Source organism: Myxocyprinus asiaticus, chromosome 26 (genome assembly GCF_019703515.2).
Source record: "Myxocyprinus asiaticus isolate MX2 ecotype Aquarium Trade chromosome 26, UBuf_Myxa_2, whole genome shotgun sequence".
In the NCBI taxonomy this organism is placed as follows: Eukaryota; Metazoa; Chordata; class Actinopteri; order Cypriniformes; family Catostomidae; genus Myxocyprinus; species Myxocyprinus asiaticus.
The window spans coordinates 43667217-43694357 of NC_059369.1; the positions used below are offsets into that span (position 1 = coordinate 43667217).

A 27141-nucleotide genomic window follows, 5' to 3' on the forward strand; every position below is an offset into this window, starting at 1 on the left:
ACATCAGCAATTTTGTTGATGAGATTAACACTGAAAATATAACAACATATGGGTTTGGAACAATATGAGGTTGAGTAAATGATGACAGAATTGGGTGAACTATTCTCTTAATGAAATAATACCAGCCCCTGTCCCATAAATACTTTGTCTAAAGGCTGTTTCTGGTTCTCAGTGTGTGTTCCATCCTTCATCGAGGTCACACATCAGTCTGATGAGATAACGGCACCTGCGGCTACACACCCATTGGCTGCCATCAAACTCTCAACACCTGCTAAGCCTCGGGGATTAACCGCACTCTGTCGCCATGACAATGGTACTCTACACTAATGGGTACGATCCATTACAGTGGCCCGACAACAGGCTGCCACTGCAGCGGCTTAAACCGGCACGAAGAATGAGCTAGCGTACTTTCGACACAAGCAAGTTGAATGATGATTCTCAATCGGCCAAACAGTGCAGACTCACAAACACACACTGACACAGTCACACAAGGGACCGCTTTCATTTTTGCTGGCCGTCGTCCTCTACTGTGTACATCTGTGTGAATTCAGTAACACGAGGGATCATTTGGGGTTGCTTGCAGCTAAGAACGGAGGTATACTAGCCACTTACCAACATCTGATGCTTTGTGAGTCTTAATAATTTCTGCCAGGTCAAAGTTTCCAGCTATAATAGCCACCTACAGAGAGAAAGACAAATCTGTTATTTCCTGCCATACATCCCCAGGCAAACACAAAACTCTACCTACCTACCTTCCTTACCTACCTACCTACCTACCTACCTACCTATCTACCTTACCTGCCTACCTACCTACCTTACCTATCTATCTATCTATCTATCTATCTATCTATCTTTACCTGCCTACCTACCTACCTACCTACCCACCCACCTACCTACCTTACCTACCTACCTACCTTACCAAACTTACCAACCTACCTACCTTACCTACCTATCTAACTACCTACCTTACCTACCTATCAACCTTACCTATGTAACTAACTACCTACCTACCTACCTTACCTACCTAACTACCTACCTACCTTACCTACCTATCTACCTACCTACCTTACCAACCTACCTACCTTACCTACCTACCTTACCTACCTATCTACCTACCTTCCTACCTTACCTACCTACCTTACCTACCTATCTACCTACCTTCCTACCTTACCTACCTATCTACCTACCTAACTACCTAACTACCTACCAACCTTACCTACCTATCTACCTACCTACCTACCTTGCCTACCTATCTACCTACCTAACTACCTACATTACCTACCTACCTTACCAACCTTACCAACCTACCTACCTTACCTACCTACCTTACCTACCTATCTACCTACCTACCTACCTTACCTACCTATCTACCTACCTACCTAACTACCCACATTACCTACCTATCTACCTACCTACCTAACTACCTACCTACCTACCTTACCAACCTATCTACCTTACCTTACCTACCTACCTAACTTACCTACCTACCTTACCTACCTATCTACCTACCTACTTTACCTACCTACCTATAGGCCTATGCTGTTTATTTGGGACTAAGAGATTACAACTGTCACATGGCAAATACACTAAGAACACTTCTAGTCTAACTGTATCTATCTATCTCTGCGTGTATGACTGTGAGGGCTAATTGACTCTTCCTCACTAAAAGCTGAATGAAAGCAGCTGTCTAATGGTTTCTGTGTTGGTTTATGCAGCCATTCCCCCTCCCATCTGCAAACAAATTAACTTTGATCTGTGCAGAAAATCTGTGTCATCGTCAATTGTACTGTTAGTTCAAGCAGCGAGCACCATGTAACAGACGAGAGACTGTTCGCATGTTCACATGAAACATCATATTGTTCTGGCCTGTTGACCAGAGCAGGGCATTTTGAAATTTTGGATTTTCTTTATACTTAAACAAAAATGATGATGAAAGCCAACATAAATGCTATGGATCAATATTTACTGAGTAATGCATTATTTTATAGAAGGGGTTCAAAAATGGCAATTTTCACCTATAATCGCTTGTGAATGACATTATTGTTTTAATGCAAATAAATAAAGGAACATTTCTAGTTTCAACATTATTTGTACTTTGGACCTTGGACAAAAAAAAAAAAAAAAAAAAAAAAAGTTCTACATACCATGTGACCCAGATTTAATTTTCAACCACTGAAGATGAATGTGTAAAATGTTACTATTTTCAGATGGAGCCACAATTTGAGCCCCATATCTCTGGGATTTAACCATATAGGGCCTTTATATTTGAGATACAAAAAGTAAAGTTTGTTCTGAACGAGTATATCAAAAGATATTGAGCTATCTGGACTACTTATGGATTTATAGGCACCCCAACTTTGTAAAAACGACAAAAAGTTTTTTTTTCCCCTCAATTTTGGACACACACCATTGGCATACAATGCAATAAGAGGTGTTGAAGTCAACCCATTTTAATAATAGACTATCTGTCTCTGTGTAAAAATACAATAATGATGCTGACACCTTTCTAAAGCAATTTTATGACTTGTAGTTTTGCGAAAATTGTCATTTTGACCCCCCCTCTACAAATTATTGGATTACTTAGAAAATATTGATCCATGCCATTTAAAATTTTGTCTTTCATCATTAATTATGTAGTGTATTTCTTTCAGAAAAAACAAAAAAACAAACTACATTTCAAGCCAGGGACAATGGATGAGTTTACACAGGGAGTTTACACAGAGACCATATTCAACTAGTTCAGTTGGATTGAAGCCATGGTTTGCTTACGTCAGGTTTGAGCAGTTTGAACCACTGTTTCTACTGTAGGTGAAATAATAAGGGAAACCCCAAATATTTTCCATACTATCCGTTCTGTGCAGTATGAAAGATTACCAGATCATCCCAAATTACAGTACTGTATGTTGAAAATAGTATATCAAAGTTGCCAGTGCACTATGAAAAAGGAGTTTGTGAAAATTATCTTTTGACTTTTTGAGAAAAGCAGTTTTTATGTATGATTAATGTAAAATTAAAATTATTATTACGCTAAGTAAACACCTGTCTGTGTTTATTTTGCAATAACAACCGGCGTATTGTACAATATCCTGATTACACAGCTACTAACCAAATAAATAAATTCATAAACATAAAATATTGATTTGTATTAAAAAATAAGTAATTATGTGAGAAGAATTCGCTGAACAGCTGACATCCAACTCTGGTTTGCATCTGAGTTCTGTTGGTGTTTATTTTGTAATTAATGACTGTCTGACTCTTCATTATCCATCTTATTACAAGACTACTTGCCAAATAAATAAATAAATGCACATTAAACATTGATTTGAGTTGAAATAGTTTTACTAGCTTACTTGTAGAGATCGCACAGTGATCCAAGAAGTAGGAAAGATGACTCGCAGTACCCGGATGAGCGGTCTGAAACGTGGATGTACGGTTGTTACTGAGCAATATCAGACCACTAGATGGCGCCACTGACCAATCAGAATCAAGTATTCCAGAGAGTCGTGTAATACTGCAATACTACTCTTAATTGTCTGTTGTTTCTACCGTACTGTATATACTGCAGAGATAGAAATAATATGGTAGTATGCTATTCAGAACATAGTTATGAGTTTTGTGGTAGTTAATTAAGCTTAAAAAAAGGTGTTGTTGGTATTATGTTGTTATAGTATGTTCCAATACTGGCGGTTTACTACATACAGTACGCAAAAGTATGTACTTTCCACTCACCATCAAAGTGCACACTTTTATGAGTAGTACAAGTATGCAAATTAAGTCAGTAATTTTATCACACTAAAATCATGTTAACAAATATAATGTTGTGGCTATATTTTAATGTTTATGGACTGACCCCATTCACTTCATTGTAAGTGCCTCATTTTAACCCAGATTTTTATTTTTTTTAAATTTTTATAAGTAAAAGGAAATTTGGGTCTTAGTGCTTTGAAAATGAGAATGAGAGTTGAGAATGTAAATAAGATGCAGTTCCAGCATGTTTGATGTGAAGGCACACAGAGGTGCTGTGCTCTCACCTGGAAGGCAGTTTGGCTGTTGTAGTTCTTGATCTCTTTATCCGCCCCTCTGAACAGCAACACTCTCGCACAGCCATCCTGAAGAGCGAGAGAGAGAGAGAGAGAGAGAGAGAGAGAGAGAGAGAGAGAGAGAGTGAGAGTGAGAGAGAGTGAGAGAGAGAGAGAGAGAGAGAGAGAGAGAGAGAGAAAGAGAGAGTGAGAGAGAGATATTACAAGCACTTATTTTACAAGTAGTGAAACTTGTACATGTGCATAAAAATTGCCCTAAAACTGTTGGAATGGGATGAGTGTGTTTGTGTGTGTGTACTGTATCACAACAACAGGAATGACAAAACTGATGTTCCACTGGGACCAATTAGCTCACAAGCTCAAATGTAGGTCTGCTATCAGAGAGTAAAACACAGAAACGGAGAGAAAGAGAGAGAGAGAGAGAGAGAGAGAGAGAGAGAGAGAGAGACACACACACACTTAGTCGTATTACACAGCCATGACTCAGCTGGGACTGGTGTCCTACTTTCTCAACACTGGTGAGTAATAAAAACATCCCATCGTCTCTTAACACACTAACACACCTTCAGTGGAATCTGTGTGTGAACATTTAATTACACATGTAGTTCAACTTCCTTGTTCTTTCTCTGTGTTCTCTGCAGTTCAGTAATTTTGAAATCAAAACTGACCCTATTTACTTTCTTAATACACGTCCCTGCTCTTATTGTGCACAATTCATCAGTGCATGTTTCAGGTTGACTCTAATCTCCAGTCATATCAGTGGTGGTGAATACTGCAAAGTATACACTGTAGGTTATTTTCAAATACACACAGAATCTCAAATATCTTCATGCAATATAAGGGCTTGTGGGTTTGATTGGAGTGCCTTAAAATAAAGAAAGTGAAGAAATTAGTACAGAAATATATTACTTTTCTATAGTAATATAATATAATATATTGTAAAATAATATAATATAATATATTGTTAAATAATATCATATAATTTAATATAATATAATAAAATATATAGTAAAATAATATAATATAATATAATACAATATATTGTAAAATAATATCATAAAATGTAATATAATATAATAAAAATATATAGTATAATTATATAATATAATATATTGTAAAATAATATCATATAATGTAATATATAATATAATAAAATATACAGTAATATAATATAATATAATATAATATAATATAATATAATACATTGTAAAATAATATAATATAATGTAATATAATATAATATAATATAATGTAATATAATATAATAAAATATATAGTAAAATAATATCATATAATATAATACAATATAATAAAAATATATAGTATAATAATAAAATATAATATAATATATTGTAAAATAATATCATATAATGTAATATAATATAATATAATGTAATATAATATAATAAAATATATTGTAAAATAATATAATATAATATATTGTAAAATAATATCATAAAATGTAATATAATATAATAAAATATATAGTAAAATAATATAATATAATAAAATATATTGTAAAATAATATAATATCATATATTGTAAAATAATATCATAAAATGTAATATAATATAATAAAATATATAGTAAAATAATATAATATAATAAAATATATTGTAAAATAATATAATATAATATATTGTAAAATAATATCATAAAATGTAATATAATATAATAAAATATATAGTAAAATAATATAATATAATAAAATATATTGTAAAATAATATAATATAATATATTGTAAAATAATATCATAAAATGTAATATAATATAATAAAATATATAGTAAAATAATATAATATAATAAAATATATTGTAAAATAATATAATATCATATATTGTAAAATAATATCATAAAATGTAATATAATATAATAAAATATATAGTAAAATAATATAATATAATAAAATATATTGTAAAATAATATAATATAATATATTGTAAAATAATATCATAAAATGTAATATAATATAATAACATATATAGTAATATAATATAATATAATATAATATAATATAATATATTGTAAAATAATATAATATAATATAATATAATGTAATATAATATAATAAAATATATAGTAAAATAATATAATATAATAAAATATATTGTAAAATAATATAATATCATATATTGTAAAATAATATCATATAATGTAATATATAATATAATATCATATATTGTAAAATAATATCATATAAATATATTTTTAAATATTATTTTTCATGTCATTCTACCCCTGTGAAATATTTTCCAAGTTTTAAAAGCTTTAAAGGAAATCATACATCTCTATTTTATTGTAAAATTCCAAGTTAAATATGAATACATTACTTCTTATATGTGTATTTGTACTAGGCAGATGTCTATTGAAGTATAACAATTAATTGTCAGCCAAAATTTCATAATTGTGATAAGCCCTAAAACAGACAATTAAATTGCTAATCGCAATTATTTGTGTGACAATCTCTGAAGTCAGAGAATATCATAATCATAACTACTAGTAATATATATATATATATATATATATATATATATATATATATATATATATATATATATATATATATATATATTATATAGTATTTTAAACAGTTTAAGGTTGAAAGGTTTTGCATGTTTAATACAATTGCCATAAAAAAAATAAATTAAAAAAACATGGCATCACAGAATTCATATAGTATAAATACAGCATAAAACACCATATTCCTTGCAGTGTGCTCAAGTTGTATACTGCACAAAAGAATCTCCGGACATTCCATGCAAAAAGAAAATTTCCATACTGTACACAGTATACATACGGCAAACTAACACAATTGTAAGATTATTATGACAGTATGTTATTCCGACTGCTGTGTCTTACAGGAGACACATTGGATCTCTGTATGTATTTAATGTTATGGCTCTGTGCAAAAATCAATATGTAATCTCGACTGCAGAGTGAATTAACAGAACGATGATTGAACATCCACATCATGCAGACTCTCTTTTTCTATCTGTCTCTCCAATTCGCTCGTTTGCATTATCGATCAATTTAAAGGACACAAACTTTCAGTTCAGAACACCAGCATGCTATTTACTCTGACAGAAGACCATACATCAAAGACAAAAACACAGAGCATATACATCTGTAGAGACAGCCATATGAAAGCCAAAACACCTGTTACGCCAGTGTGATATTTCAACCAGTTCCCACAAGACGGTTCTGAATGCCTTAGTGCTGGACAATAGTGTAACATGTGACCTCTAGTGGTGAAACGTCATAAGAACAGAACAAAGAGTTTTGAATGGACACTACTGTTGGACTAGTCTCACAAAGACAGACTTTGAATGTCAGTATAAAGTCTGGTGCAGTTTATTCTGGCCATGATTCACCAACTTACACAGGAAGAGGCTCTCTGACTGATGTGTAAAGCAACCGATCGCTGTAAACGGTTGTACAGACAAAACCCAAAAATGTGGTTAACTCTCAGAGACCCAGCGTAGCATAATTGCAACATTTGTTTGAAGCAATTAAACAATATCCATTGTTCTTTAACCTCATGCAACCCTGCTTTCACATGTGTGGATGTTGTATTTTGGCTTCGCTATATGCAAGGCATAATTTAAATGAATTAAAACCGACTGAAACCTGTTCGCAAGAATCTACACTGTCATTTAAGGGTTAAACTTCTGATATGTGACATGAGGTTGATTTCTGTGAAGCTCTCCTAAGGGTGCAGAGCCAACAAAAGTGCCTCTGGTAAGAAACCTCTTTGGTTGTAAAGAGTAGCGTATTTAGTTTCGTTTGATATGCCGCTTTAAAAAATCGATTAATTTTTTCCGCATCAGCGCGCTGATAAATATGATGTCCACATATGTGGAAATTAGGACTGCATTCCCTTAAAAGTTGAAAAAAAAACATATTTTGAATATTTTTCAACATTAACGCATCTGTGGGTCAATTCGCTGCATTTTAATATACATTTTGTTATTGTTTTATTTTGTTATAACTTTACAATACGGTTCTATTCATTAACATTAGTAAATGCATTCTTATATATTTACTGTGCATTATCACATTGAGAATAAAAGTATTCATGCAAAAGCTGGAAAATGTTGCTTTCAGTGGCTTTAAATGAGTTAGGATGAAAATAAGGAGCATTTAGAACTGTGCTGAGACCAGTGTAGACAGACAGCACACTGGAGGTTAAGTCAATCACTAAATAGGGAGCATCCTATAGCTCTCTATACAGCTAAGTGCATTCACTCCTAAAATCTGATCAAAAGTTCAGTTTCAGGCTGCAGATGATGTTTGGATCTTTCAACATGTTTGGCAGACATGTGACAATGATAATCAGTACATAGATTCAGAATTTAAATGGTTAACATGGTTGGCAGTGATTGGATGATGCTGGCTATTACTTTTAATCAGATTTATTAATTCAGCTTTATAGAAAATCAGCTGTAATGTATATAACGTCTCCAAAACACAAATAACCAACACTCCTGGACACATAATAAACAATTTAATGAAAAAAAATCTGACTTTCAATAACTTGGTATTACTTAAAATTTCACAACTTAGTCCCGCTGTTCACATATGTGGACATACATTTTTAGGAAAACTATTTGCTCTAGAAAATGTATTTATTTATTTATTTATTTTTTATGTTTTGCTTGTTTATTAGGTGTTACTAGTTACAAATCAAAAAGAGAAATTGAGAATGCACACAGCAGTCAAGCTCGGGTCTCAGGAGGTTAAATTGGGATAAAAACTACACATAATAATATCTGAGAAAGCTTGTTTAAGTCAGACAACAAGATCACAACTTGTTGACACAATTGCTTCTTTTGGAACAAATGTAGCAATTTTCTAAGTATGTACAGTATTTGGCATGTATTTTTTTTTTTTTTTTAATTCCCAACATTTTTACTGATTATAAAAAGTTACTACATCCCCAATGATATCAACTTTCATACATTTTGCAGCATTTCTTTTTTATTTTTCTTTTATTTATTTATTTATTTATTTTTTCTTTTTTTTTTTTAAGAGTAGCAAACATGCAACGCTGGGGATTAGTGATCAAACTTTTTTTTAATTTTATTTTTTTTTTACAGTATATTCACACAATGGAGCCTTTTTAGTAAATCACAGATTTATACTATTTCAAATGATTTTCAGAGGTTTTTTTGTGCCCTGAAAATGTTTTAAATGGTATTCATGGTATATTAAATACACTTAATTGCATTTTTTATTATTTTAAATAATACCAGCAAATATCTAATCAACATTAATAGTCCTCATTAGCTGTAATTGTTCTTTAAGGAATGCAAGTTGAGCTCAATCGAAAGTATTTGTGACATAACGTTGATTACCACAAAAATGTATTTTGACTCGTCCCTCCTTTTCTTTCAAAAAAAAAAAAAAAAAAGCAAAAATTGAGGTTACAGTGAGGTACTTGCAATGGAAGTCAATGGGGCCAATTTTTGGAGGGTTTAAACAGAAATGTGAGGCTTATAATTTAATACAATCACTTACATTAATTCTTCTATTACAACTTATGTATTGTTTGAGCTGTGAAATTGTTTAAATTGTCATTTTTACAGTCATTTTAGAGTTTTTTGACTACATGTCATGTAACGAAGTTGTAAAATTGGCTATAACTTTGAAACAGTGAGTATTTTTACATTAAAAAATTGGCCCCCATTCACTTTCACTGTAACCTCGATTTTTGTTTTTTTTAAAGAAAAGGAGGAATGACTCGAAATACATTTTTTGTGGTAATCGACATAATGCCACAAATGCTTTCGACTGAGCTTAACTTGTATTGAACCCGGAACATTCCCTTAACTGTTAATGAATTTACCCTTACTGCTTGTAATACATAGTATCCATATACTTTTGCATGTTTAATTTTGTGATTTCAGAACTTCCACTTACTAACTAGAAAAACAGTGGTGAAATTTTGCAACCCTAAATGGCCTGCCGCAGCGTTGCTATTGTGCAAAGTAATAAAAAAAAAAAAAAAAAAAAAAAAAGGATTTTTATTTTAGTTTTGATTTATAACCAGTGGCTTCCTATATAAACACTCTCAAGGAGGAGATTTTTATTTTACTTCTTTCTACAATATCAATGCTTGGGACCAACCTAACCATAAACCTCCATAATTTTGAAATGTAAAATAAGACATTAAGTCCAATAAAAAAGTAGTTTTATGATGGGAACTGTGATATAAGTGCTCAACATTTGCTTTTTCAGGTTTTATTGTCTTTGTGAGGACAAATCTCATAAGCTGGCCTTTTTTTTCTGTACCAGTGAGTTCACCCATCAGGTTGTCCTTTCCTCGTCGTTCACCATCTCCTGCTCTCCTCATAGTTTTATCACTACTTCACACCTTATCACTCTCCCTTTCCATCATAGCTCAGATCATTTTCCCTCTTCTGTCCAGTAATGCATCTCTGTTCAGGCTGATGTGTTTCTCTCAGAGTCTGTTTCTGGAATCGATCCACTCTAACATCTACTCTGAGCTGCTACTAAACATCCACTGAGAGTCCTTAAAACTCTCTACCACCTCTCGTAAGGGACAATACACACACACACACACACGAGAGAGAGAGAGAGAGAGAGAGAGAGAGAGAGCACAACCATGTAAAACACACACCTAACTATCATCATTTCCTCTCATTCTAACACAGGAGGAGATGTTAGGAAGAATGACAGCCTCAGTTACCATTCACTTTCTTTGTATAGAAAAAAAAAAAAAAGAATGCTCACAACACACCAGCTATTGGTGGAGAGAAGAGTGATACAGTCAATTAATGGATGGAGATTATTAGGAGGCCATGATTGACAAGGGCCAATGGGGGGAATATGGCCAGGACACCAGGTTTACACACCTACTCTTTATGAGTGTCCTGGGATTTTTAATGACCAAAGAGAATCAGGATCTTGGTTCTCTCATCCAAAAGTCAGTGCCTTTTTACAGTATAGTGTGCCCGACACTATACCGGGGTATTAGGAGCCACACAGACTACATGGTGAGCACCCCCTGTTGGTCTCCCTAATACCTCTGCCAGTAGCGACCTCAGTTTTCCCCAAGAGGTGTCCCATCCAGGTACTGGCCAGGCTCAACCCTGCTTAGCTATAATGGGCAACCAGGCAAGAGCTGCAGGATGATATGGCTGCTGGATATGTGTTTGGTATGTGTTTGGTTTGTGTTTGAGTCAAATGAACATTTTTGTTTTATTCTATAAAGTACTGACAACATTTCTCCCAAATTCCAAATAAAAATATTGTCATTTAGAGCATTTATTTGCAGAAAATGACAACTGGTCCAAATAACAAAAAAGATGCAGTGTTTTCAGACCTCGAATAATGTAAAGAAAACAAGTTAATATTCATTTTTAAACAACACAATAATAATGTTTTAACTTAGGAAGAGTTCAGAAATCAATATTTGGTGGAATAACCCTGATTTTCAATCACAGCTTTCATGCGTCTTGGCATGCTCTCTACCAGTCTTTCACATTGCTGTTGGGTGACTTTATGCCAATCCTGGCGCAAAAATTAAATCCACTCGGCTTTGTTTGATGGCTTGTGACCATCCATCTTTCTCTTGATCACATTCCAGAATTTTTCAATGGGATTCAGGTCTGGAGATTGGGCTGGCCATGACAGAGTCTTGATCTGGTTGTCCAACATCCACACCTTGACTGACCTGGCTGTGTGGCATGGAGCATTGTCCTATTGGAAAAACCAATCCTCAGAGTTGGGGAACATTATCAGAGCAGAAGGAAGCAAGTTTTCTTCCAGGATAACATTGAATATGGCTTGATTCCTTCACAAGAGACGAATCTGCCCAATTCCAGCCTTGCTGAAGCACTCCCAGATCATCACCGGACCTGGAGAGGCCTTCAAGCCACAGTGTCTCGCACCCACTATGACATTTGGTGGTGCATCGGTGATGATCTTGGGGTGCTTATATGTAAGCTTTCTGCTCAATGTCACTGTTAACTGGATTTGCCTGTTGGTAATACCATAGTTGTGTCCTGGTGTTTGCTGTCAAAAATACTGTTGGTTGGTTGAATAATTATATAAACAAAAAATATTCCATTTTACTCTTTACTTTAGGCCTTAAAGAACAAGTGGCTTATATAAACTATTCTCTACGGTATATACGATCATCCTAAAGAACAAGGCTTAATGTCAAAATGAAGTTGAACTGATAAACCATTGGTGTAACTAAACTTAAAGTGAAAGTTTTGGTTAGTTTGTCACCATTTCATGTAATTATTTTTTTATAGATTATTATATTTCATTTAACAATGCATTATACAGTATTAGAGTTTCTAAATATTTATATAGATTTATTATATGTACCTTCCTACCTTTTCATTCTGTTGGATGTTGGTAATATTACAGTAGTTACTCTCGTGAGGTGACAGGAAAAAGGCAGAAGAGTGCCTGTATCTGGACTCTACATGTGCTATTGTTTATGCTGTTTGCTATAGTGATCATTTATTAAAGATGTTTGAATTATACCCCATCTTGTATTCTGCACTATTATTATGATACCTGTGCCTGCCGGAAACTGGGATGCTGCCACCGCAGATAGCCGCTTCATGCACGATGTGCCAGTTTAGTGTAAATAAAGCACTTAGTTAAGCAAACCAAACTCTGAGCACTTCTGTTACTCTAAGCATGAGATGGAGTTGTGGAACACAGAACCGCTCTGAAAAAACTGTAATAATGCTCTACTGTACCTTAATATAGACTGGACAGAGCAGTGCAAATAAACTTTGAAGCGAGCAGACTATTTGTTTATTGAATTAAATCACAGCCCTTTGCGATTTATCGCAAGAGGTCATATCACGGTTTTAATGTTATTTCGATTAATTGTGCAGTCCTAATGGTGACTGAGGTTCCCTCTCTGTCACTCACTCAACGTTGTGTCGATGTAGTGACACTAGGGGTCACTCTTGGGAGCCCCAAACACCTCTGATTTTGAAAAAAGGCCAATGGGAATTGGCGAGTGGAATTTGCATGCCACTCCCCCGGACTTACAGGTATAAAAGGAGCTGGCTCGCAACCACTCATTCAGATTTTCTCTTCGGAGCTGAAAGGTTGTGTTGAGTGAGCTGAATTCCTCCGCTGCCTGTACTCACCTCAATCTGCTGGATTTACGGCCCATTTCAGCGGCTTCTCCCACTCTGCACCCGTGGAGTGCAGAGAACGCCCCTGGGTGCTTCAGCAAACTAAAAGAGTATATTCTCCTAAAATAATATATTTTCTTCTCCTAAAAGAGTGGCACTTATGGGAACGTCTTTTTAAAGATGCCTATCCGTTTGTGTATTATTCCTGGTTGCGGTCGTTACCTCTCCGCTTCTGACGGCCACGATCGCTGTCCACGCCTTGGGAGTGACACCCCCCCCCCCCCCGACGTAGACACTTATGGCCCCCAGTCGGTAAACAAATTCCACTCTTTTTGGGGAGAAATAAAGAGGAACAGAGGCCACGGCTGGGCTAGCCTGTCCCTATTTTTTGGGCAGTCGACTTGTCCCCAAAGGGACCGTTTGACACTCATAAGAGCGTTGGGGGAGGTTATGTGATGGCCTGGTGCGCTGGCTACGAGGCACACAGCGGTATGTCCGTCTCGCACCACCAGTCCACGTAACACAGTTCAGCTTATTGTGGCATTTCATATAGGGACCCCTAGAGTCACTACATCGACACAACGTCGAGTGAGTGACACATAAGGAACATCCTGGTTACTTTCATAACCTCCGTTCCCTGATGGAGGGAACGAGATGTTGTGTCCCTCTTGCCACAATACTGAACTACCCGCTGAAATGGCCGGGACCTGGTCTCGGTTCCTCAGCACAAAACCTGAATGAGTGGTTGCGAGCCAGATCCTTTTATACCCGTATGTCCGGGAGAGTGGCATGCAAATTCCACTCGCCAATTCCCATTGGCCTTTTTTCAAAATCAGAGGTGTTTGGGGCTCCCAAGAGTGACCCCTAGTGTCACTACATCGACACATCGTCTTGTTCCCTCCATCAGGTAACAGAGGTTACGAAAGTAACCAGGACGTTTTCAGTGCCTAACATTCTGCCTTACATCTCATTTAGTGTTCCATGGAAGAAAGTAAGTCATAAGGGTCTGGAACAACATAAGGTGAGTAAATGATGACATATTTATAATTTTTTTGGTGAACTATCCAAGGCTTGTGTTTCAATTCTTGAAACTAGTTTTGTAAACAAATATTAATTGAGATTATGTTTTTTGTTGTTGTTGTTGTTGTTTTTGTTATACAGTATAACAAATAAAATATTCCATTGGCTAGATATTGCTCTTGTGCCCGACAAGACCGCCACATCTATGGCAAGTACTACAGGAAGTGTGGGGTGAAACGTCACCTGAGTATCTGGACAAACTGACAGCTAGAATGCCAAGGATCTGCAAAGCTGTCATTGCTGCACGTTGAGGATTTTTTGATGAGAACTCTTTGAAGAAGTTTAAGAAGTGCTGAACATTTATTTATTTTTTTTAAATTGTAATAGTAATTTTTCATGTTATTAATGTCCTGACTATACTTTGTGATCAGTTGAATGCCAATTTGGTGTATAAAAGTACCAATTTCTTTCCAACTTTTGGCTGCCAGTGTATATGTATATATATACTGTATAAACAGGGTTTGAAATTAACACCCACCAACCCACCAAATGCTCGTAACAATTGTCCATGCTGGGTAACTCTGTCACTTTTACTAGCCACTTTGGTGGGAGTTTTTTTTTTCTTTTTTCAGGGTTTTTCCTGCAATTCTGTGAATGTCAGGCGACACGGAGCCACTGCCGAAGGAAATTTATTCATGACTCTCATAACTTACACTTGCCACAGCGCACACCAGCGCGCTCCAGAGATAAGATCACCAGTGCTTTGGAACAGCGCAGGGCCAGTTTCCCAATAATGATTGATCTTAGCGTTTAAGAATGTTTTCTACAAGCGATTTTACGAACGTTCGTTATTTTTTACGTGCGTTTCCCAAAACTGCACTTAACTTGAACGTGCGAGGGTGCACTTTAAGTGCTACTTAAGAGAGTCGTTGTCTGTGTGACAGTGCTGAAATGTGATCGTATAGTGCTGCTCGTCATTGTAACTATTATATTTGTGCACAAATTTACAATCATTTGTAATTTACCTCGCTAATATTTGTTTAAAAATATTTTCATAAATATTCGACCTAATTAACTATATATTTACATATTGTTGTTCTAAAATAATGTTGTGCAGAACGATCTATTTCTTTTACACAATCTGCTTCCATAATCAGGCGTGCATGTGTAATATTTCGCTTTCACACATTTCTCTCAATATGAAAGCTTGCAGGATTAGTGAAGACAGCGGAGGCCCTGTGTATGATCCTGCTGATTACAAGCATTCATTGAATATTACGAGGTTCACCGTGTTATCACGCAGCCCAAAATAAGGAGACATTTAGAAGATGCACTTTAGTGACAGTCACCAATAAAGCATAAATAAAACATAGGTATCCTGATTTTAAGGTTTTAACATAAAGTGTAGCTATAGGTTTTTAAATTGTCTCAGGTGTAATTTCACCATTGTCCTGCAGGTGTCTGCATAAGTCTATGCACTTATGATGCTCTTAGCGCTGTACGATTACTCCAGAGCACTCGTTAATCTACAAGCATTTTCAAGTACTACTTAAGTTGCGATGCTTTTGGGAAACGGGCCACAAAACTACGATGAATCGTAAGATGAATTCTTCTATCTACTTAGGCTTACGATGCTATTGGGAAACGAGGCCCAGAGTGAAACTTGCTTGACTCAGTCAAGATTCACTCAATATTGTGGCAAGCCGGTGGAGAACACAAAACTTATGTGACCCATTTGAATTCTACAGAGAACATTCTAGGATAAAGCGCTGTATGGAGGAAGTCAAACCTCTCAAACTGCTAGACAGCACATGTACATTATGAACAGCAATGATGAGGTAAAGAGGAGACAAATACATCATCAGTTTTAAAATACACATCATCATTCTTCCTAAAATATCTAAATTTTTTAATGCAGTAACACAAACTATTAACTTGTATAGATTCATTTGAAATCAATTAGGGCAAATCTATTAGACTTTATTTTTATCAGGCTACAACTGTGAAAGTTGTAGTTAAAGGTTTCTCAGTGTGTTTAGGCTATTAGCTTTTTTCATAACAAACAATATAGTTTATTTTTTAGAAAAGACAACATTAATATCAACATTAACCACAGTAATGTGAAGCAACCCATGGTCTTACCTAATGGCCTTGCCATTACTAATGCCACAGTTAAACAATGGTAGAACAATGGAAAACCATCATAGGTAAGTATAATTTGAAGGGGTTGAAACTTCCATAATTTATGGAAAAAATATTGACAAATTTTCATCCTGCTCTAACTGGCGGTTGCCTTTGGATATTTTAGAGGTTACTTAAACTATTAGGCCTGTGTCCTGCTGAACTCATATCATTCTTGTTTAAATGAAATGAAATGCAAACAAATGCATGAAGTTACAGTCTCCAGTTGCATTTATCACTTTTTGCAAGGTGGGGAATTTTGGCTAGTGACCTTGGAAAACTACTGAGCCAAAAAGTTAATTTCAAACCCTGTGTATAAATATATACATACTGTATATATATATATATATATATATAAAGCACATCTACAGTATAATTTAATGACTGCAAATCAGATATTTCCTCTCAATTCACAAAAAGAAAAAAGAAAAATCATAAGGAAAAAAATAAACAAAAAATCATAAGGGGAAAAAAAATATTTGCTGATGTTGATAATCTCATAGTGGCCAAATATCATCTGATTGAGCAGACTGATGATATATATCAGCCTATCACTCTTTCAGAGTAAATAATTAAGACATTTTAAACAGCACGTGTTTTTCAGCAGAAAGAGAGAGAATATTGCACGTGTACATGAGTTATGTGGCTCAACTGACTCCAGAAATGTGCTTTCAGGTATCCCTAAAGGACTGTCTTTCTGATCTTCTTTCTTTGTTTTATTTTGTGCATGTGCATTTGTGTGTGTTGTGGGAGTGTCCATTAATTCTTAATAAGAGCAGAATTAAAATGCATGAGCCGACACACAGGGACACACACCTGAGGATTAGATCATTCTTTGTGTTTCTCTCTCTGTGTGTGTGTGTGAGACTGAATCAAAAATCTGTGACCTTCATGAGTTGTTTTATGCCCAATAACGTTTGCACATATTGTAACCGACACACTTAAAAACATCTCAGATTATCTAAACATTCCCAGTGCCACATACAGTTGTGCTCAAAAGTTTGCATACCCTTGAAGAATTGGTAATATATGTACCATTTCTAAAGAAAACATGAGAGAGCAGGCAAAACACATTTCTTTTATTTCTTATGGGATTCATATTCAACTGTAGGTTATAACAGAATGGCACAATCATAAAACAAAACATGGAAACAAAGAAAAAAAATAAAACGAGCCTTGTTCAAAAGTCTGCATACCCTTAGTTCTTAATACTGTGTATTGCCCCCTTTAGCATCAATGACAGCGTGCAGTCTTTTGTAATAGTTGTCTATGAGGCCCCAAATTCTTGCAGGTGGTATAGCTGCCCATTCGTCTTGGCAAAATGCCTCCAGGTCATGCAGTCTTTAGTCGTCTTGCATGAACCGCACATTTGAGATCTCCCCAGAGTGGCTCGATGATATTAAGGTCAGGAGACTGTGATGGCCACTCCAGAACCTTCACCTTTTTCTGCTGTAACCACTGGAGGGTCAACTTGGCCTTGTGCTTAGGGTCATTGTCATGCTGGAAAGTCCAAGAGCGTCCCATGCGCAGCTTTCGTACAGAAGAATGCAAATTGTCTGTCAGTATTTTCTGATAACATGCTGCATTCATCTTGCCATCAATTTTCACAAGATTCCCCGTGCCTTTAGAGCTCACACACCCCCCAAAACATCAGTGAGCCACCACCATGCTTCACAGTGGGGATGGTATTCTTTTCACTATAGGCCTTGTTGACCCCTCTCCAAACATAGCGCTTATGGTTGTGAACATAAAGCTCTATTTTGGTCTCGTCACGCCAAATTACAGTGTGCCAGAAGCTGTGAGGCATGTCAAGGTGTTGTCGGGCATATTGTAACTGGGCTTTTTTTGTGGCATTGGCGCAGTAAAGGCTTCTTTCTGGCAACTTGACCATGCAGCTCATATTTGTTCAAGTATCGTCATATTGTGCTCCTTGAAGCAACCACATCGTCTTTTTCCAGAGCAGCCTGTATTTCTCCTGAGGTTACCTGTGGGGTTTTCTTTGTATCCCGAACAATTCTTCTGGCAGTTGTGGCTGAAATCTTTCTTGGTCTACCTGACCTTGGCTTGGTATCAAGAGATCCCTGAATTTTCCACTTCTTAATAAGTGATTGAACAGTACTGACTGGCATTTTCAAGGCTTTGGATATCTTTTTATATCCTTTTCCATCTTTTTAAAGTTCCATTACCTTGTTACGCAGGTCTTTTGACAGTTCTTTTCTGCTCCCCATGGCTCAGTATCTAGCCTGCTCAGTGCATCCACGTGAGAGCTAACAAACTCATTGTCTATTTATACACAGACACTAATTCCAATTTAAAAAGCCACAGGTGTGGGAAATTAACCTTTAATTGCCATTTAAACCTGTGTGTGTCACCTTGTGTGTCTGTAACAAGGCCAAACATTCAAGGGTATGTAAACTTTTGATCAGGGCCATTTGGGTGATTTCTGTTATCATTATGATTTAAAAAGGAGCCAAACAACTATATGATAATAAATGGCTTCATATGATCACTATCCTTAAATAAAAGACAAAATTTCACAATTTCTGCCAGGGTATGCAAACTTTTGAGCACAGCTGTATGTGAATATATGAACGTGTGTGTGTGTTACCTGGTTATAGAGAGCACACACGTGCAGGGCAGTGTTTCCAGATGCATTCTGAGCGCTCATGTCTGCTCCGTAGAACAGCAGGTGTTCCAGATGCTGCACGTGTCCATGACGACAAGCCTGAAGAAACAAAAAACACTTTGCATCAGTGCGGCTGGTTCCATCGATTTGCAGTCTATATAAAACTAAAATCATGTTAATGAGCAAAACAATAGATATTCGCTCTATCTCACAAACACCTCACACATTCTCGGCTGTGAAATGTTTTTATTTGGTGTTATCAGTGTCACTTTTCTTTCCGCCATAATTCTAAAGGTGTCCTCTCAGCATACTAATGCAGTGTGGGTTAATGCAGTTTTTAAAACTGTTTAAAAACCTGAGAGAGAGAAAGAAATGTCAACCCCAATAGTCTTACGTTTGGATAGAGTATGTAAATGCATGTGCTTTTAAATAATAATAAAAGTAGTGGTGCACTGATCAGGAAATTTGAGACCAACACCAATTTCCAATTTATTAACACTATGATTGGCCAATGCCGATACCGCTTTTTTAACAAAGTGCCCTTTGCCACACTTTTTTGGGGATTTTCTCCCGTTTTCTTCCCAATTTTGGAATGCCCAATTCCCAATGTGCTCTAAGTCCTTGTGGTGGCGTAGTGACTTGCCTAAATCCGGGTGGTGGAGGACAAATCTCAGTTGCCTCTGCATCTGAAACAGCCAATCCGCGCATCTTATCACGTGGCTTGTTGAGCGCGTTACCGCAGAGACATAGCACGTGTGAAGGCTTCACGCTATTCTCCGCGGCATCCACACACAATTCACCACGTGCCTCACCGAAAGCAAACCACATTATAGCAACCACGAGGAGGTTAACCCAATGTGAATCTACCCTTCCTAGCAACTGGGCCAAATGGTTGTTTAGTAAGCCTGACTGGAGTCACTCAGCACGCCCTGGATTTGAACTTGCGACTCCAGGTGTGGTAGTCAGCGTCTTTACTTGCTGAGCTACCCAGGCCCCCCATTTGCCACACTTTTGCAAGTTATATGCTGCAGTTATATGTTTATGCACCACACAGTAAAATTACGGTAACACTTTACAAAAAGGTTCCATTTGTTAACATTATTTAACAACATTACTGTAGTTAACATGAAATAATGAACTTAATGTTAGTTATAACATATACTAATACATTTTTTAAATCAAAAGTTGTATTAGTTAATGCACATTAATGCACTAGGATCTAACATGAACTAACAATGAACAATTGTATTTTTATTAACTAACATTATGATTAATAAATGCTGTAAAAAATATATTGTTCATTGTTTGATACCTAATGCATTAACTAATGTTAAAGAAATGAAACCTTTTTATAAAGTGTTACCAAAATTACATTAAAATTACATTAATTGTGAATTGCTAACATTTATTTGTATTGAAAACAGTTATGAACTGTTATGATGTCAATATCAAAGGTCATTGTGGCATACTGGCAACCAGAAAAAAACATGAGATCATCACACACAGTAGACGTGTTCAAAAATAAGAATATATATCCATAACAAGCTCTAAAACGGCTCCAGTGAGAAATCATTAATATCTATGATTTGTTTACTGTCTTTGGTGTCTTGTTGTAACACAAATCACTAATTATTAAGAAAATGCATAAAGACGCGGTGCCGTTATTGAAGATTAAACAGTTACATCTGTTATTAGTGGTATTGTGACCAACATTAATCTGATTTAAATTGGGATCCTCACAGAACAGCACTGGGATGAGCGACTGATGAAATATTGAGAGCACCTGCACAGCGCGCATGTTTGATTGACACTGAGAGCGCTCATGTTGAAAGAAGTGAAGCTGACAGTCTCTATCGCTCCACACAATGTCCGATTGTCACGTGTACTCAGATTTGCATTTGCATGTTTATTTGTTGTTTAATTCGTTTTTATACCCATTAGCAGCCTCTTTATCCTCTTCCTGCCCACTGTGCAGCGAGTCAGAATTACTACTGTAATGACTCTAGAAAATGGGCAACTCAATATTCATACATGTAATTCGTGTGAATTGTATCATGTCTGAAAGTTTAAATTCGTGAATACTTAGAATTGCCAACAATTCACCCTCCAGAGGCCACACTGTCATGCTTCAAGGGCTGAGCAAGCACTCATTCATTAGAGTGGCAGTGTTTTCTAGGCAAGATCGATGCACCCCTACAAAATAGGCTACTAAAATAAAGTAAAATAAAAAAAGAGGAGAACTGCGAGTCGGGTGGCTCTTTTCAACTACAAGTGATGTATGCAGTATATACACCAGGAAACTTGTTCCTTGTGATTAAATATTACTAGTAAATGAAATACAAGAGAACCTTGTTTCGCATTTTCTGCGCTGTGGAATTTGTCAAATGGATTTAAACATGGTAAAATGTGTTAAACAGAGCTGAGGGTACCATAATCAAATAGATAGCTTATACAAAGCATAATTAAATAGACTAAATATGTGGTAAACAAACCCGGAAGTTGTGGCATTCCATTCCAAAAGTTGCCACTAGGGGCGCTACAGCTGACATTAGTGTTAACTGTCTGCTTCTATGATGGCGCAGAAGTTTGAAGATAATATTGCTGATCAAGTAAGTTGAAGTCAATATTTTTATAGCAACTTAACTGAATAATTACACATCCAGTTTATTTATTTATTTGTGAATGTAACTCTATCGCCCCCTTGAGTAATGAGGTTTGTTACAGCCACAGTAACACAAGACGCACATTACGCATGTTGAACCGGACCGCACATTGAAAAATGCATTGGCCATGCGCTCACATCTGCATACATGTACTTCTGCAAAGTGTGTTTCTGGTCTTTCATTTCGGCCGAAACAACATATCTTAGAAGGAAGCATAAAGTGGCTTCCAAATGACACGCGTCAGCGCTGCTGAAAACATTGAACTCTATGGAGTGAAGCATCAGCGATGCGCTTTGTAAAATATTTTAACTTTGACGCCATTACCACTGACCTTTTGAAGCGTTGGCCAGTGATTACCAGACAATTTGTATAAATGCAAAGTCTGTCTTTGTAATGACACATCTGACTTTTCACGTGCATTGTTACCTCTTTAATGATTGGAAAGCAACAAGAATGATTAACTGTTCAAAACTGTCCAACTTTATGAAGAGATTTTGAATGTCTAAATGTATTTTATCTTTTTTGTTTCGGACCTCAGTTCATGAACTAATTTAAATTCACCAAGGAAATATTAAACATACACGAGTCCTCTTATTACTTTCTGAAATTATTGTATCAAAGCAATTGCCAGGACTTTTTTCACTTTTACAAATACATGTTTTCAATGTTTACTGTGCACACCTCCTGCTTTCTTTCCTGACAAACTCGTAAATGCTTTCTGCAACGCTTGTCAGATGGTGGTCAAAGCAGCGCTTGACACTGGTGCTGAGCGGTGCGCTGACGCCCCGACATGAGTCATGTCTTTAGGTCGAGTGTGCCTACAATGTGCCTTAAAATGCTGTCCAGGTAATCACCTCACATGGTTCTGGAACAGCACTTGTGTGTGAGTGTGTGTGTGTGTTTGAGCTTTAGTTCATCAGCCATACTGTATGTTTGAATAGGCGACCCGCTGAGAAAATTAAACAAAAGCGAGAAAATAACAAGAAGTGAATGTGTTCAAATTCTCATTTAGTCATTCATTCATGACGAACAATATACATACTCATTTAAAGACCACACACAGACAAGCAAATGTGCAAGGAGAACTAAATAGGGGAGTGCGAAAAAGCAGTCATTTTGTATGAGTTTTGGAGACACACAAACACACACTTGGCATTTGCTCAGGTTGCCATAGGTTCTCTTTAAGCATGACAAGTGTAGGCCAGCGAGATGGATGAGAACATTAGAAGGAAAGGAGAGAGGTGGAAAAATAAATATCATGATAGAAAAGCGCCCCTCACACCACATATCTATGGATGTTTCTTCAATTCCAGGCACTTTTAGCATTGTGGAATTCTACAGATTAAAGTCTCATTAGAACATTTTTCACACTCAATATTTGATCATTTGTTTTCTACTGATAATGTACAACAGTGTCTGTACATGTGTAACAGAGTGAAACTTGAAATTTTGGGAAATTTGAAACAAAAGCAAAAGAGGAAATGTTTATTTTCTGATGGGAAATGTTACTTTATCAATATAATTGTAAAAATTATCTTTAATGTTAATTTTGTATTTGTTCTGTAATAAAAGAGATTATATTCTGTCCCGTTAATGGACAAAATGCATCTTCTAGTGTTGGAAGGGGGAACATCCGGTAAAGTTTTCTCGCAACTACCGTGACATTTCTCTCAGTCTGAGTTTGGCTGTGAGAAAGACGGTACGTTGAAATGTGCTCCACTGCACCAGTGCTAAAGAATTAATTCTTTATTTTAATAATTTTACATGTGCATGTCTAACCTGTTAAACAAGTGCTTAATGAACAACTGAAAATGTGTTATGTGCAAATTTTAGCATAGTATTTTAAAATATCAGTGTTTTCTTTATCAGCTAATTTGAGAAAGATATAGGCTAGCTTTGCTAGCACTGTGCAACATGTGCTTGGAGTGTGCATGATAAAATAAATGCTTGATATTTGCACTTTAGGATGAGTTTTGGAGCAGAGAAAGTTGAGTTTTTTGACAGTGTTTATCCCCCCTTTGTTGATCTCACAGGTATGAGGAACTTATGTACTTCATTTGTTGTTATGTTATTTACTTATGTACTATTTTATTAATATTTCCTGTGAATTACATCTTTTGAGCTCCCCGATTTATTGCAAAAAATTATCTGTTCTCATAACACATATGATGCTGAATGCTCGTGAAGAGTTTAAACATTTTTATATACTGCTCAGTCTGAGTTTGGCTGTGAGAAAGATGGATGAGTTTTGGAGCAGAGAAAGTAGAGTTTTTTACAGAGTTTATCCCCCATTGTTGATCTCACAGATTGCGAGCAGAAAGAGAATGAACTCAATCTGCGCTTGACTAGCGTCATCATTTATGAGAGACCAGAAAAGAAGGGGTTACACATGCATCACAGGAGATCAATTTTCCTGAAAGTCATGAAAATTCCAACCACAGTGTCATTTCCAGCACATCTCAAGTTCTGTATTGTGTCCATTGAATTCTGTGCTGGAAATGACACTGTTGGAAATGACATTTTGAAATAAAACAGCTGATTCTTGTGTTTCTCAGGCTAATTTCATAGCTAACATTTTATGTATCCTAAATACACACAAGTAATAATATTTTCACACTTTTTGCGTAATTTGGCAAAGTTACAGCTTGATTGGAAATGACGACCAATAAAAACATTCAGCTCAAGAGTGATATTTCCCTTGTTTTTTTGTTTTTTGTTTTTTTTGTCTCATATTTCATCTCAAGCATGCTCTTCACTGAAACTTTTGTCCATTTGGTTAACAGTCCCATCCATCCATCCATCCATGCCAGTCCCATCAACATGTCCATCCATCCATCCATCCATCCATCCATCCATCCATGCCAGTCCCATCCATCCATCCATCCGTCCATGCCAGTCCCATCATCCATCCATCCATCCATCCATCCATCCCAGTCCCATCCACCCACCTATCCATCCATCCACCCATCCATCCGTCCATACAGTCCCATCCATCCATCCATCCATCCATCCTAGTCCCATCCACCCATCCATCCATGCCAGTCCCATCTATCCATCCATCCATCCATCCATGATAGTCCCATCCACCCACCCATCCATCCATGCCAGTCCCATCCATCTATCCATCCATCCATCCGCAGATGCCACACTCAGCTGCTGCCTCAAAACAAAAGCAAAAATAAACTAGATTTACATTTCAAGAAGCAAATACTGTGTTTAAAAAAAAAAAAAAAGGATCCATAAAATGAGACATTACATGCAAAACAAAGTTTGGTCTATAGATATGGCTCGAATCCCTCCTTCAATGTAAGTCGATGAGATTTTACTACCATGTTATCGGTGGAAATCCTAAATCTCATCACTAAGAAAAGTTCTAGGACACCTCTCATTAATAGGCTCCACAAATTGAGGAATCAATCATGCCTGTAGCACAAATGGTGCAGGATGAGTTTGTCGCTTTGCTCTATATTGTTCAATGCATTGAGGAATGTTGACGCGAGATGTGAAAGAGCCGTTCAAAACATTCAAACATTCCTGTCCCAGTGTCCAGTGAAGTCCAGTGAAGATGAACCCATCTGTTACTGACAATTAGAACATATGGGAATATAAAAACAAGATTATACGGATTCTTCCATCCCTCTCTGTTACTCTCTTCCTCTCAAACACCCTTTTCAAGCTGCTGAAAAGGTCAGATATCAGCAACGCAAAAGTCAAGCACTAGAGGCTGCAAACTAAGAGAAATAGTTTAAATGTGTGTATGTTTGTGTGTGTGTGTGTGTATAGCCAACTTCTAAAACATGGTGAAGAAAATGCCCCTGAAAGACAATTTTCTACTGTATCGCCCTGCAGTAATTCACAGGGCCAGCCTTTGATAACTCAACTGTGAATTCTCTCTGTGTGTGTGTGTGTGTGTGTGTGTGTGTGTGTGTGTGTGTGTGTGTCGATATTAAAAAGCCATATTCTACACTTTATAGCATTTTGTTTTTCCCTGAAGTCCTCTGACACTATAAACAGTCATATTTTAGTTTTACATGACCATTTTCTGTCCCTTAAGGCTAATTAATACTCACTGGGCTCCTATTAATTTGCCAAAAAATCATGACGAATTGCTATATGCATTATGATGTTTTTATTCTGCTAATGTGTTTGTTTTGTGATACTACTCCTGTTCATGCATCTACCTGAAATTCTTGACCTAGAAGAACTTTTGGTTTGGACGTGACTGTATCGTTTATTTTGTTGCCCTAACGCAATAGTTTGAATGATTGTAAAAAGGGTCACAAAGTAAAATTCTGTATGATCTCGGTAAGATAATAAAGAATCAATGTTGTCTTACCAAGACTTTTTGGAATTAATGTCTTTTTTGTAAACTCAGAAACGTAACTCTTTAATGAAAAGTTTGTGTGTTACCTGGTGTATCTCCTGCCAGCCGTTCTCATCCATGCAGCCCACCTGAGCGTGATCATGCAGCAAAAGCTCGCAGCAGTACGGGTCACCGCCCACCATAGAGCTGTGATACAGAGGAGTCAGACCACGACTGTCCTTGTAGTCCGGAGAGGCGCCCAGGTCCAGCAGCGTCTATACACACACAATTAATATAATTGTCTGTAATATACTACACTTTACCCTTAACCTAAAAGCTCCAGTCACACTACATTTAAAACAAGCACAATTATTTTTGACCCCACAACAGAATAAGATGTCACTCTTTAGGATTCTGTTTTCAGAAATATTTTGGCTGAATATGGCATAAAATTGAACAGAAACTGTTACATTGAATTCCAGATACACTGACATTGAGAAAAAGCAGCGTTGTATGTAAAAAAGAAACAATACAGTTGTTTAAAGATATATTGACGGTAACAAGGTCATGCTTACGATTGAGACACGCACACCTCTGTACAGTATATGTGTGTGTGTGTCCACACAAACAAGTGCAACAGCACAAAAACGCTCAATGAAGTTTATGGAAACACACTGTTGCAAAATTACTAATGTTATTGCACTTTCAGTATGTATTTGCATTTCCTAGTTGCAAATTAAAGTCCACATTCCCAGAAGTGTAGAAGCGATCACTTGATTTGTTATTAGCACATTCATAACGAGCATTTTCTCGTTTTCATGATCAGAGGCTGTGCGGCTAGTATGAGCCACCACTAAACGCAACAGTCAAATATACCCACCTACTGTTGGAGGCAGTAGCTGTTCTAGCTTATATGGCGCCCTGGGGGGGGGGGGGGGGGTCTGTGGCAACTGCCCATGTCACCCATGCCTAAATCCGCCACTGGCTGGAGGGCACTCTACATTATGGTCGAACACGATTCCAATCCAACCCACTCTACATCTGATATTTGCAGTCTCGCACATACACGCAAAAATCAGAAGTAACAGTCAGTATCTGGTGTGGCCACCAGCTGCATTAAGTACTGCAGTGCATCTCCTCCTCATGGACTGCACCAGATTTGCCAGTTCTTGCT

General features: G+C 36.4%; 1 protein-coding gene across 1 annotated transcript in view; it reads right to left on the reverse strand.

The window, feature by feature from the left end:
• LOC127416675 (SH3 and multiple ankyrin repeat domains protein 3-like) overlaps positions 1-27141 on the reverse strand; it is a 286289-nt gene that overhangs the window by 140350 nt on the left and 118798 nt on the right. Inside the window, exons 6-9 of the mRNA XM_051656158.1 lie at positions 26075-26242; positions 18984-19100; positions 4032-4109; positions 613-679 (exon numbers count right to left, since the gene is read on the reverse strand). Coding sequence (XP_051512118.1) covers positions 613-679; positions 4032-4109; positions 18984-19100; positions 26075-26242 — 430 coding nt within the window. The remainder of the gene's footprint in view (positions 1-612; positions 680-4031; positions 4110-18983; positions 19101-26074; positions 26243-27141) is intronic.